Source organism: Andrena cerasifolii, chromosome 2 (genome assembly GCF_050908995.1).
Source record: "Andrena cerasifolii isolate SP2316 chromosome 2, iyAndCera1_principal, whole genome shotgun sequence".
Classification (NCBI taxonomy): Eukaryota; Metazoa; Arthropoda; class Insecta; order Hymenoptera; family Andrenidae; genus Andrena; species Andrena cerasifolii.
Window position 1 is genome coordinate 17419433 of NC_135119.1, and position 12374 is coordinate 17431806.

General features: G+C 43.5%; 1 protein-coding gene across 2 annotated transcripts in view; it reads left to right on the forward strand.

Annotated features, from left to right (window-relative positions):
- LOC143379012 (neural-cadherin) overlaps nucleotides 1-12374 on the forward strand; it is a 352951-nt gene that overhangs the window by 65570 nt on the left and 275007 nt on the right. For both annotated transcript variants that reach the window (XM_076831259.1, XM_076831260.1), the window contains exons 5-11: nucleotides 592-838; nucleotides 1711-1930; nucleotides 2245-2521; nucleotides 2943-3538; nucleotides 4327-4473; nucleotides 5952-6143; nucleotides 10603-10793. In XM_076831259.1, the coding sequence (XP_076687374.1) occupies nucleotides 592-838; nucleotides 1711-1930; nucleotides 2245-2521; nucleotides 2943-3538; nucleotides 4327-4473; nucleotides 5952-6143; nucleotides 10603-10793 (1870 nt within the window). The remainder of the gene's footprint in view (nucleotides 1-591; nucleotides 839-1710; nucleotides 1931-2244; nucleotides 2522-2942; nucleotides 3539-4326; nucleotides 4474-5951; nucleotides 6144-10602; nucleotides 10794-12374) is intronic.

Consider the following 12374-nt stretch of genomic DNA (forward strand, 5'->3'; position numbering starts at 1 on the left):
AATCCAAACAGATCCTTGATTAGCACGACTGTCGCTTTCGCTCGAACTCTAATTAGTGATTCATCTTAAAAATTAGCAAAACGGGGGACAAAATGCAAGAAAAATGTTTTTCGGCTTTTCTATTTTGCTATTTTCGATTCTAAAACTAGGTTAGACTCAATGAAAATACTTGGTTGTAGTCTCTGCGAGAGTCATCGGTGTGCAGAATAAGCAGTAAAATTTATAAAGCCATCGGTTCGATAGATTTTGAGATTTTATCTTCACGATGTGAGAAAACGACGTTTTAAGAAAAACGCGTTCAAAGTTTTCATCTATAGAGGCCGAGCCTCTGCGCTCTCTACAAAATAGGTACCTCTATAGTATTCGATTTTATTGGAGTAAAAAAAAATACATAGAGTATGAGCGGATCTTCTGCTCGCTCGAATATCTCTGTTGCTTCTAGATATTTTAAGGAACCCAGTTGTCATGGGACCGTTTTCCCGTGAAACATCCGCGGGATTCTTCGCGTGAAACATTGAATCCCCCGGCCTGATGTCAGTCGCCATGAAATTATTCGGCTGAAAAATAAATGGGCGCACGTTTTGGTTGCAGCTGGGGGCCGTTTCGAGGTAGACGAGCGATCTGGTGTGGTACGGACCCGTGGGACCGATTTGTTCCAGTTGGACATGGAGTACGTTCTGTACGTGAAAGCGGAGGATCAGAACGGCCGTTTAGACGAGAAGCGTTTTCAGTCGACTCCTGAGGAGCGGTTATCGATCGTAGGTGGGAAGCGCGCACCGCAGTTCTACATGACGGGTTACGACGCCGAGATACCGGAAAACCAGAGGAAAGACTCTGAGTGAGTTGAACGTCTCTCAGATCTCGAGCATTTCCGCGACGCTCGAATCACGATTGGACATTGAATAAATAACAGTAAACGACGACGTCGCATTTTCGAAACACCATCTTTGATAATTTTCCATTTGGCTAATGCTCCTTTCGCCGAGGAATGGGCGATGCATTATACGAGTATTTGAAGAGTTGCAACTTTGACAGGGTGTGTTTTTTTAAACAAATTCGAAATCAGCCAAATGGTGACTTAAACTCCCCCTAATTTTACACGGTTCATGTTATATGTATTTCAATTTCATGGAAATCTTCCGTGTCAACTGTAGAAAATGACCGATTTGCCGTGGAATTACCATTCAGATAAAGGAACCCTCGAACCAGAGAAGAGTGGACGTTTAGATTTATTTTTAAACAGAATAGTAATTTATGCAAAGCAGAAAATATAGTACAAAGGATAGTACCAAGGATCCTTTTAAAAATTTGATACAGTTAACTGCGTAGAATTATATTCTTCTTGTCCTTCGAATCAATTAATGCAGACTCTGTTTAGTGTCATGAATTCTTCAAAGATTCTTGGCGAGGACATTTTTAAGGCTAATGCACGTGGGTAGACTTTTTGACGCTATGAATACTTGAGACTCTTGTGGCAGTTTTGTAAAAATATAATGTTGCAGAAAGAATTACAGTTCAATTTAGGAAGTTACTAAATAACAAAATAACTGTATTCACCATTCTCAAGTCTAATACATTCAATATACGCGTATACAGATATATTTTGTTCGTAACTTAATTTTAATTGAGATAAAAAAAAAGAACAATTTTAACTTGTAAGTATCACAAGTCTCGTACACTCAATAAAGTCCATGTTAACATTTATTCCAGTATTATATCGGTGAAGGCGAAATCATTCGCTGACCGTGAAATTCGGTACACCCTGAAGGCCCGAGGTCAAGGCGCAGCGGGAACATTCAATATAGGCCCTACTTCTGGTATCGTGAAGCTTGCTAAAGAATTGGATTTCGAGGATCTACGTCAACCACACATCTACTCTCTGATAGTAACAGCCACCGAGGATTCTGGTGGTTTCTCCACAACCGTCGAGGTACCATATCTTTCCCTCTCAAATTCCATTAATTATAATGGCAAAATTCATAAGTAAAATTTTATTTTCCCATTAATCAACAGAAGTACCTGCGAGACCTTAAAAACTATTACCACGCGATGCAGACAATCTAGTATTCTTAGTCTCACGTGGTACATACACCTGTATTTTAATAAATAATTATAGGATAAAGTAACTTCACCACGATATTCAGTTGGTTACCAAGTTAAAGTTGTTATGAGTCGATGAAGGAGTATCGATGCGGCTGATTGTGCAAGAGCCTGCCCTATTTGAAATCTCCCTGTCGTTTGCAGTTGACCATTCGAGTCTCGGACGTGAACGACAACGCGCCGAAATTCGAGTTGCCCGATTACCAAGCTCACAACGTGGACGAGGACATATCATTGGGCACCAGTATACTGAAAGTGAAAGCGACCGACGCGGATTCTGGCGCTAATGCGGAAATAGAGTATCTGGTGTCCGACGACCACTTCAGCGTGGACTCGAGCGGCATCATCGTGAACAATAAGCAGCTCGACGCGGACAACAACAATGCGTACTACGAGTTCGTTGTCACTGCCAAAGATAAAGGTACACCTCTACTTGAAAAATCATGGAAGAGTCAATTAATCTTGGTGCTTTCACCACTGTTTACAAACCACCAGTGTCATTCGATTAGTAATCACTGTGGAAAATTGAAATTTGTTATGGTTCACCCTTTGATTCTAAACAATTTCTTAAATTCTCTTAAAAAGTTGTGCAATAGTAATTGCAAGTCTGGCGAATCAAGCTTTAGGGAAAGACAAACACGATTGGAAGACAGAGAGGGGAGACGTAAAAGACTATCCTCGTTCATTTTTAAATATGTACCTACATTTCATTTTATTACGGTCCACCATTCTCCATTAGCCTCAGTCATTTGGATAACATATCTCCCCTGGAAATAACATGCAAGTCTTATGTATCAAGTCACTCTCGCTGCCGTTACGCTAATGGCAACCTACCTTTCCAGGCGAGCCGCCAAAGACCGGCACAGCTACGGTCCGCGTGTACACGAAGAACAAGAACGACGAGGAACCGAAATTCTCCCAGCAGGTGTACACGCCGAACGTGGACGAGAACGCCGGGCCCAACACGCTGGTCACCACTGTGGTCGCTTCGGATAAAGACGGCGATAACGTTCAATTCAGATTCGTCGGCGGGAACACCACTTCTGGCCAATTCGTGATAGAGGAGATCACTGGCGTGATCCGACTTCACGGGAAGAACATCTCCTTGGAAAGGGACAAGTACGAGCTGAACGTGACCGCCCTCGACGACGGTACCTGCTGTCCGAACGGCGAGCTGACCACCCACACCAGCACGGCTGTTGTCGTGGTCTTTATCACGGACGTGAACGATAACAAGCCAGTCTTCAAGGATTGCAGCATGTACAACCCGAAAGTGGAGGAGGGCGCCCCGAATGGCAGCACTGTTATCAAGGTGCAGGCCACGGACGAGGACAAGGGTGTGAACGGGCAGGTGAAATACTCGATCGTTCAGCAACCTAATCAGAAGGGAACGAAGTTCATCGTCGACGAAGAGACTGGACAAGTGCTGACCAATAAGGTACGCCTTGACTTGGGATCGGTAGCTGGGATGGGTCGCGTGGGATTAGATGGCTGTGGAAGCTTCCTGCATACGAATCGAATCGCGTGAATGGACGTTGGTAGAATGCAGAGGAGCTGGCACCTTTTCAAGTGTATTTTATTGCTTTGATGTTGCTGAGGATTTAGTTTAGATTAAGCATTTTTTCAACTTGCGGTTCTTTATTCAGTGATTTAATCAATCAGTTACTCAATCACATCGCAACTACGCAACGGATCTTTCTGAAATTTTGTATATACGTAGTCTAGGACCAGGAATAACATAGCAGGGGTGTCGAACCAGCGGCTCGCGAGCCGCAGTGGCTCCTTCTCCTCTTCGCCTGCTCCGCAGAGCCGTAGGAGAATGGCCCCCACCTACTTCACTCTGATGAATTTCTCCTCCGGGAGCCGCACTGTCTCCCTGCCGGGTCTCGTGCAACGCCTGGAGAAAAATAAGTGGGGGAACCGGCTGACCGGGGGCCCGACTCGTGCGGCTCTCGGAGTGGGGAAGTTCGACACTCCTGACATATAGGATACTTTTTATCCCGATTTTTTTAACCGATCTGAACCAAATTTTGCATAATTACTCTCTAGAAACCTTGCGGGAAATATAGGTTACCATGAAATCTGGAGATCCCACCCCTTCCCCCTTATTTCACCCCCTCACACTTCGTGATAATCGAAGTTTTACCCAGCCAACGCCGGGTACTTTAAGCTAGTTTTAAATGAAACTAATATGAACGTAATGTTATTGTATGCGAATGTTTGCAGGTATTCGATCGTGAAGGAGACGATGGAAAATTTGTGTCTGTTACTGTCAAAGCAACAGATCAAGGAGAACCTTCCTTGGAAGGCGTGTGCTCATTCACTGTTGAGATTACTGATGTTAATGACAACCCACCATTGTTCGACCGTCAGGTGAGTAAATTTATAGAAAACCGCAATCGAAAACTGGACGTGATCGTTCAGTTTATTAACCACCTTTAGCATAAAAAATCTCTTTTACTGAAACGTAGGTACCTGTTCCCTTAAAAGTGGTGTTACAGTTCTGTCCCAAGATCAAAATTATTCACTAGCTTATACTTTTCTCTTGAAACATACGTATTTCAGTAGTACGTGCATCTTTGAACTGTGCTTTTATTCGTATTCATACCTTATTCTCTGTTCACTCTCTTTTTTCGCCGAGAAAACAGAGAGAAGGAGCGGGTGGAAACAATCAAAGGAGAAAATTAATTTTCACGTGGTCGCATCGCGCTATTCCATGCTCTTTGAAATTTCAAATAGCAACTACCAGAGAGTACAAACAGCTGCAATTGAAAGAAACGCAAACAATGCCTGACGATGGCGTTTTGAACTTTGTGCGTGAAATAGCTGTTCGGAATAAATTAACGAACCCCCTGTTTGCGATAAACAAAAGACTCCTTGTGGTTTGCATATCTGTGTGTCAGTCTTCCGCCGTACATTGCTGGAACTGACAGTTGAAGTTTTGTTGGGGAAGAATGTTTCAATGGAGGATACAAATTATGCGGGAATCTTTACGTTCGCCATTTATCTTTTACAAAAGAATTTGCAATTGAACCGTACTTGCTTACTTTGGACGAAAAACATTTTGTCCATTTCGTTTCTAATAGCAGAACTTGATTGTTGTAATGGGTACTTCAAAAGTTCGTGATAATTATAGATGGTAGGAGACTGGTACTTTTAATTCGAAGAACGTATGAATAATTATAATTACAAGATATATATAATGATTTTTTATTATAAGAAGGTCTATGTCAGGTCTACACAAGGAGCCGTTTTTAGCGCCTATCTGCGAGCAACCAGCCGATCGTCGAGCTGTCTCGTTGCTAAGGGTAAAGTCAGTGAGGAGAACTGCAGTAGTGTAGGTGCATACTCGTAAGCGCGTAGCGTAAGAATATGTATTTTGGCTGCTCGACTGTCGGCTGGTTGCTAGCAGCTAGGCGCTAAAAGCGGCTCCTTGCGCAGCCCTGATCTAAGCTAAATGTAATTTAAAAATACCACTTCCCTGTTCCCTGATTACAAATACTTACTGCATCGCACAAGGCTCAGAGACTTATGCATCAAATCCACACAAACTCCTCCACAGATATATTTAATAACAGAGAAGAATATAACTGCTACTATTTAACACGATAACGTTTCTAAATCTCGAGAAAAAATAAAAGCTTTTCATTACCCGTTTAGGGTACCCCATCCAAGCGTAAAGATAATTAGCATTCCTTAGAAAAAGCTCCACTGAACTTCGATTCCTACGTTAAATGAATCTCGAACAGAAATTATTAACCGTGCCAGTACCCAACGCTGCTATGCACCTTTGGGTATCCCCATTCTTCAGCAAGACAGCGACTCAACTTACACTTTTGTTTTTATTACAGAAATACGTAGAGAATGTGAAACAGGACGCTAGCATCGGAACAAACATTTTGAGAGTGTCGGCATCAGACGAAGATGCCGACAATAATGGTGCCATAACGTACTCGTTGAGTTCGCCCAACAATGAGCAGGGCTTGGAATACTTTGAGATTCAACCAGAGTCTGGTTGGATCGTCTTAAAGAAGCCTCTAGACGTGAGTATTCCCATTGACGATCATCTACATATACATCTCTCTCTAGTAGTAATGACAGCAATCGTTCTCTGGAGGGCCACTGTGCGTTCCCGAGCGAAGAACATCTGGTTCTCTGACCCGCGCTGACCAACGTCCGGCATTTGTCACGTGCCCCGTGCCTCCAACCAATTTATGAATGTCATCCAACCCGATTGCCCTATATTTTACTGCAACGGAGCGCAATCTAGAATGTTATTATTCAGTGCTTTGAATGGCACCGCACGAGAGAACGTCAGCTGGCGAGAATCGTTCGACAGCCGAGAACACACGGAATGGCCCTCCGGCCATTATTATGCCCATTTACGATATACACGCACACGTATGCGTACCTTAGACCGTACTCCCTATACGTGTGCGTGTACCAAGCAAAGATATATACATATAATTATATCTATATTCATATGATACGAATTACAAAACTTGAGTGTACACCTTCTGCCGATATATTGTACGTTTACGTTCTGACTTACGTTCTTTAAACACGAATCCGTTTTGTTGCTGATCGGATAACTTGTATACTAATATGCGTTTGGTCGGCAATTATTTCTCTAATTATCACTAATATGCAACGAACAATGAGTTTCCTTTTTACGGCACATGTATAGAACTTTTTAATTCCCATTGATATGCACAATGTGTTCACTATGGTAAATACTTAGCTATGCCTGATTTCCTCAAACGCTTCATGTACCTGAATCGATCGACCGTTCGGGCTATTTTTGCAACAGAACACTCTCTCTCTGTCTCTCTCATTCTTTTCTATCGAGAACATGCTCGCGCCGCGAGTACCTATTTTCTTTTCATTTTTTTTTTTTAAAAAATTCCAAATCGAACTGTCGAATACCTTGTTTGTCCAGTTTCGTTTAACGTCGCGGTCGGTCGTCGACGAACGTCTTCAAATATGTTTCGTTCCATTTACCGGTATCTCGTTTACTCTTTGTACGTTTTCTTCTCACTTTCGTTCGATCTTTTCTTTTTGTTTTCCTTCCGTTGTTCCTTTTAACATCTTTTTCGTTGGCCGACTCGAATTCGCGAAACGAGACGAGAATCCGCGGTTTCCTTTCTATTTGTTCCTTTTTTTTTCTTGTTTCTTTTCTAATAATTTTCGCGAAGTCTCGGACGGTAACGGATGAGATTAAAAAAAAAAAAAAAACGATAACCGCGGTGTTTTGTGTCGCGCGCCAGGCAGATCGGTCCGTGGCGGAACGAGCGTGTGCACTTTTCTTCATTTTCCAATACCTTAGCCAAGGAGAAAGATGTCTGCGTATTTTTCATTCCCATTTTTTGTACACGCGTCACAGAGCCGCGGGGATACGACGGGAAGGAACGAACGAATAACAGAGCAAAAGGAAGGGAAACGATCGATAAAGAACCCAGACTAATTACCTTTTAATTATTCTCCTTAACTGAATACTAATGTGAATGTTTTTCAAAAGGGAAGTGATGTTTTTTGAACTTCCAGGAGCAGGTGGGAACGACATTTTTTGAGCCCCACGTACGGTGTACTTCAACCTCTACGCATTTTGTGGTGCATCAGACATAAACAATTTTTGAAAATGCTTGCATATTTTATATGAATGTGTTTTTGATTCCTTTACAGGAACGGATCTCGCTCTCGCTCCTACATCCTTCCTCTCTGCTCTCTGTCTCTATCTCTCTCTCTATCTCTCTCTCTCTCTCACTCTCTCTCTATCTCTCTCTATCTCTATCTATCTATCTGTCTCCCCCTCTCTGTCTGTCACGTTTTTATCCATTTTTTTCTACATTCTTTACTACTTGCCGTTTGGTCAGCCGGTTTCTTTTACCTTGCATCGTGATCTGCGCGTGGTTTGGACACTTTTGTGACTTTTTTGTTCTGGGAACGTTCGAAGTATGATCGCCGGGGAAACGTGATTTTCTACGATTTGCATTTTGTTAACACAACACGTTGGAACGTACTTTTCCCATTTTTTGTTTTTCCACCTTTCGTTCCCGTCTTTTTTTTTTTCTCGCTGGAACGATTCGATTACCGTCTTTCTTTCTCGCTCTGTTCGCATCTCGGATTTTTTTCCGTCACTTTCGTTCTCAACCCACCCCGCAACCCGTCCACCTTTCTGTGCGACGTTTCCCGACTTTCGTCCTCGCATCTCCTCCGCAAACCATGACGTGACTGACAATGAGCCAAACAAAAAAAAAAAAGCTAAAAGAGAAACGAGAGACATTTTTTGCCGAGAGCGCAATAACACGATAAACCGTAAGAAATCTGTCCGTGGTGTGACATTTTTTCTTCTGTGATTGGGGCGGCATACCACTGTCGTAACGAAACAGAGAAAAAAAATATATACGGATAAATGCGGATCTATAATACACACACACGACGAGGCAACGTAAAAAAAAATATATATACATATATATATATAAGAATGATGCACGGTAAAAACGTCCATCGGTTTTTGAGTGTCGTTAAAACGAAAGAATCAGACGAGGGGTCGTCATAATTTTTTTTCCTTCTCTCTCTCTGTGACTCCGGCCACCCTCCCGATCTACCCTTTCCCACTCCCCCCGAAGCTCTGTATTTTTCTCTCTCTCTCTCTCTCTCTCGCTCTCTCTCTCTTTCTCTGTCTCTCGCTGTCTGTCTGCCTTTCTCTTTCTGTCTGTCTGTCTCTTTCTTTCTTTCTCACGTTACCCAGTTCCTCCCGATGCCTCTTTAAACGCATTCTCGCTTGCATGCAAAATGCCTGCATTGGTTGATTTCGTAAAGGAACTAATTTGAATTTCTTATTGTTTATGTTTGTGTTCATTGCACCATTTACTTTCTTCGGATTTGATGATGACAAAAAAAAGGGCTGTTTTCCAGTAAGTAGGAACTACATTCTTGTGTTTTCACACTTTGCATCGAGAGAACACAGTATAACATGATAGCTGAATGTTATACCAGCGCAAGAAAAGAGAAAAAAAAAAAAAAAGAAAAGATAAGAGAAAAAGATGTATGACATTCGTTGCAGTAATACTAGAGCGCCTTTCCGTTCGATTAATTGAGTGTTTACCTTATCGTTTCGATTGTATTTTCTTTTTCGCCTCTGTTGTTGTTCTATATTTTTATATGATTACTGTCACTCGGATACGTCACTCTGTTTCTTGATTTTTAATTTTTCATTCTTCATTTTCCATTGTGTTTTTTTTTGTTGTATCGCTCTCTCTTTCTCTCTCTCTCTTTCTGTCTCTCTTTCTATCTCTCTGTGTCTCTCTTTCTCTGTCTCCGTCTTTGATCGATTTCTTGGTTTTTCTTTCTCTGTCTTTACGTTCGATATTTATTACCATGCGCGATCCGTACGGTTCTTTAGTTATTCTTCACTCTTTTTTTCGTTTGGAGATATTCGCTCGTGTCACCGCGCTTTCAGTTCGTTCTATCGTCCTGGTCTCGAGCGTATCCGCAGGTGAAGGACCTCTTCGATACCGAATCACTGCCGATAACGATTTTGCGAAGGATTTCGTTGAAAATAGATGGAAAGTATATAAAAAGGTTACGCGAAAAGACAAAGGAGAAATATGCATATGAAAAGAAGCAAAATTTAACATGGCTGCGATCACCATCGAGGGAATTGTTGATACTAATAAATTTACAATATAAATAATTGAAAACCTTTGCCTCGGTAAATTTAAAGTGTCCAACGTATATTTTCACCTCAGTAAATTCAGTCAGGTCTTATATAATATTGCACACCTGTTTTATACTCTTCTTATCTATCGCAAAAAGATTGCATTAACAAAATGGAAACGTTATCGGCATAAAGACATCCTAGTTTCGCTGTTCATCGGTATATTTCAGGAACGATCACGAAATCGTTTTATACTGTCACGCTGCTCGCATTCCGAGATATTTCGAGATATGTAATTTTATTTTCTGCCCGCGTAATTTTATAAAGAGAAAATAATAAGGTATCGGGTAAGTACTCATTATAGGAACTAACGATCGTTCACGGCAAAGATTAAATCACCGAAGTAAGCAACTGGGATCGACCGTGCCGGTGTCGCAGCTACGAAGGAATGGACCCGATAATGGTAGAGATTTTCAGGTCGATCGCAGATTGGCAGACGCGTCAAGGATTAATTTTAACGACCCCCTGAAAGAAAGAGGTCTGGAACGGTTAGGCGGATACCCGCGAGACTGCATGGTCCTTCACTCTCTTCTATCTCTTTCGTTTCGTTTCGCGACTAGGAGAAATAAAAACCCTTCGGTAAAAACCGCGCTCGCCACTGAGTGACTTATCTCTCCGTGAAACGCCAACTGAGAAAAAAAGAAACAAAAAACCTTAAACCAAAAAAAAAAAGCAGAAAAATGAAACAGAAAAAAAGAGAAACAATGAACAAAAAAAAAATCCGCCGACAACAGTCCCGAAAAAGTGTCCTGTGAGTTGACGGCCCAATGTTTTGCCACTAGCGTGACAGCTATCACCTGCGAGTACGGGCCTCCGACAGAGGGATGCAAGTCTTGCACGCAGACGTGGACGTTGAGTTAGACGTCGTAGACAGAAACAATAAACCACCTGTGTGGGATGCGAATGTATACGGCCCCATTCACATCAAAGAAAATGTCACAGTGGGTACTGTAGTGACGTCGGTGAAAGCCAGGTTTGTATGTCACGACATGACCGAGACAAGACACGTGACATGCCGTGCCGTGCCATGCAGTGCTGACTCCCCCTTTTTTTATTTTACCTTCTGTCTGCCTTCTGGACACACTTTCCACTCTGGTGTTTCTGTCTCTTCCTTTTTTTGGTTCTCACCGCCCATCTGTCGCTACGTTTCCCCCCATCTCTCTTAAGGCAAGCTCTCACTACGCCTGGCCTCGCCCCGACTCGGCGCAACTTCATTTCGCACTCACGTCTAGGTTCGCGCCGCCTCGGTTTCTCCGTACCTGAAGTTATCCGAGCTTGCCTCGGTTCATGTGTTTGGTCAGTTGCTGAAAGAACCTCTTCCCTCCTCTTTTAGCGGTTACCGAAAGCGTTGCATCCACTCACACTACGCCTCGCCTCGCCTCTCTTCCTCAAAGTATTCTCGAGGAAGAATCCGCGGCTGGGAGTGGCGCCGAGGCGAGGCGCAGTGCGAGTCAAATTGTCAAAATGCACAAGAAAAGCATAGGAAGAATAAAATGAGCCGAGGCGAGGCGAGGCGTAGCGAGAACCTACCTTTATTAGACACCTATAGCTTCACGTTCACCTCCGCCCCACCGGCTATGCGTCATGGTACCACTTTGGTTTGCCTCTGTGCCGTCATTTCACACAAGCTTCGATCTTGGTTCGTTACATTACATTCTGCCGTCTCCTGTTTCATTTCTTGCGCGTACATGATGCATTTCACGGGAGCTGAGGCATGCATGGTCAAGCGCGGCGCGGTAGATCGCTGATTGGTCGGACACTCCTACCTACTACTACCTACTACTACTTACTGTTACTACAACTACTACTACCATTACTATACTATTACCACTACTGTCTATCCCTTACTTATATTAATTGTTATTAACTCGTCGGAGCTGATTTCCCGCAGTACGTTTGGGAATCGAGCGGCACCCCTGCCAAGCAGTCTCAATGAGCCCCGCCGGTGAGAGCACCCGTCGCGAAATGATTCCCGAAGTATGGTGGGATTGGCTCCGACGACCTCACCGTAAAACATCCCTAGATGTGTACGAGTTCGGAAAACCGGATGCCGGATTGCGCGATGATCCGTATAGGGTAGGCGAGGATATAGCGAGAGATCCAGGTCCCGGGTTTTCTTTTTCTTTCACGTGCAGTACGCAGGTGCAGAAGCGGGCGCGAGAGCGCATCAGCGAACGCCGTTCCCGTGTTCAGCACGCTCAGCTTCCAGCTGGCGCTAGTATCGCTTTGCTTAGAGCGTAATCGCGCTAGTTAGAGGGCTAACCGAGCTGGCAGCGGCTAAAGCAGATGGGTCCAACAGTGTTATCCAGGCCGACGTAATTACGAGCTACATAACGATGTAGCGTGGCACAGATGATTTAACTGACTACACCAGGGTCCAAAGCAATGGCTGGGCAGGAATTTAACCGATGGAATTGGCGGGTGGCGCCGCCGCCGCAGGCAGAGGGAGAGAGAGAGAGAGAGAGAGGGAGAGAGAGAGAGAGCGAGAGAGAGAGAACGAGCCACGACCGTGTTAAATACCACTGCCACGAGCCATTACGCCTGACACTAACGC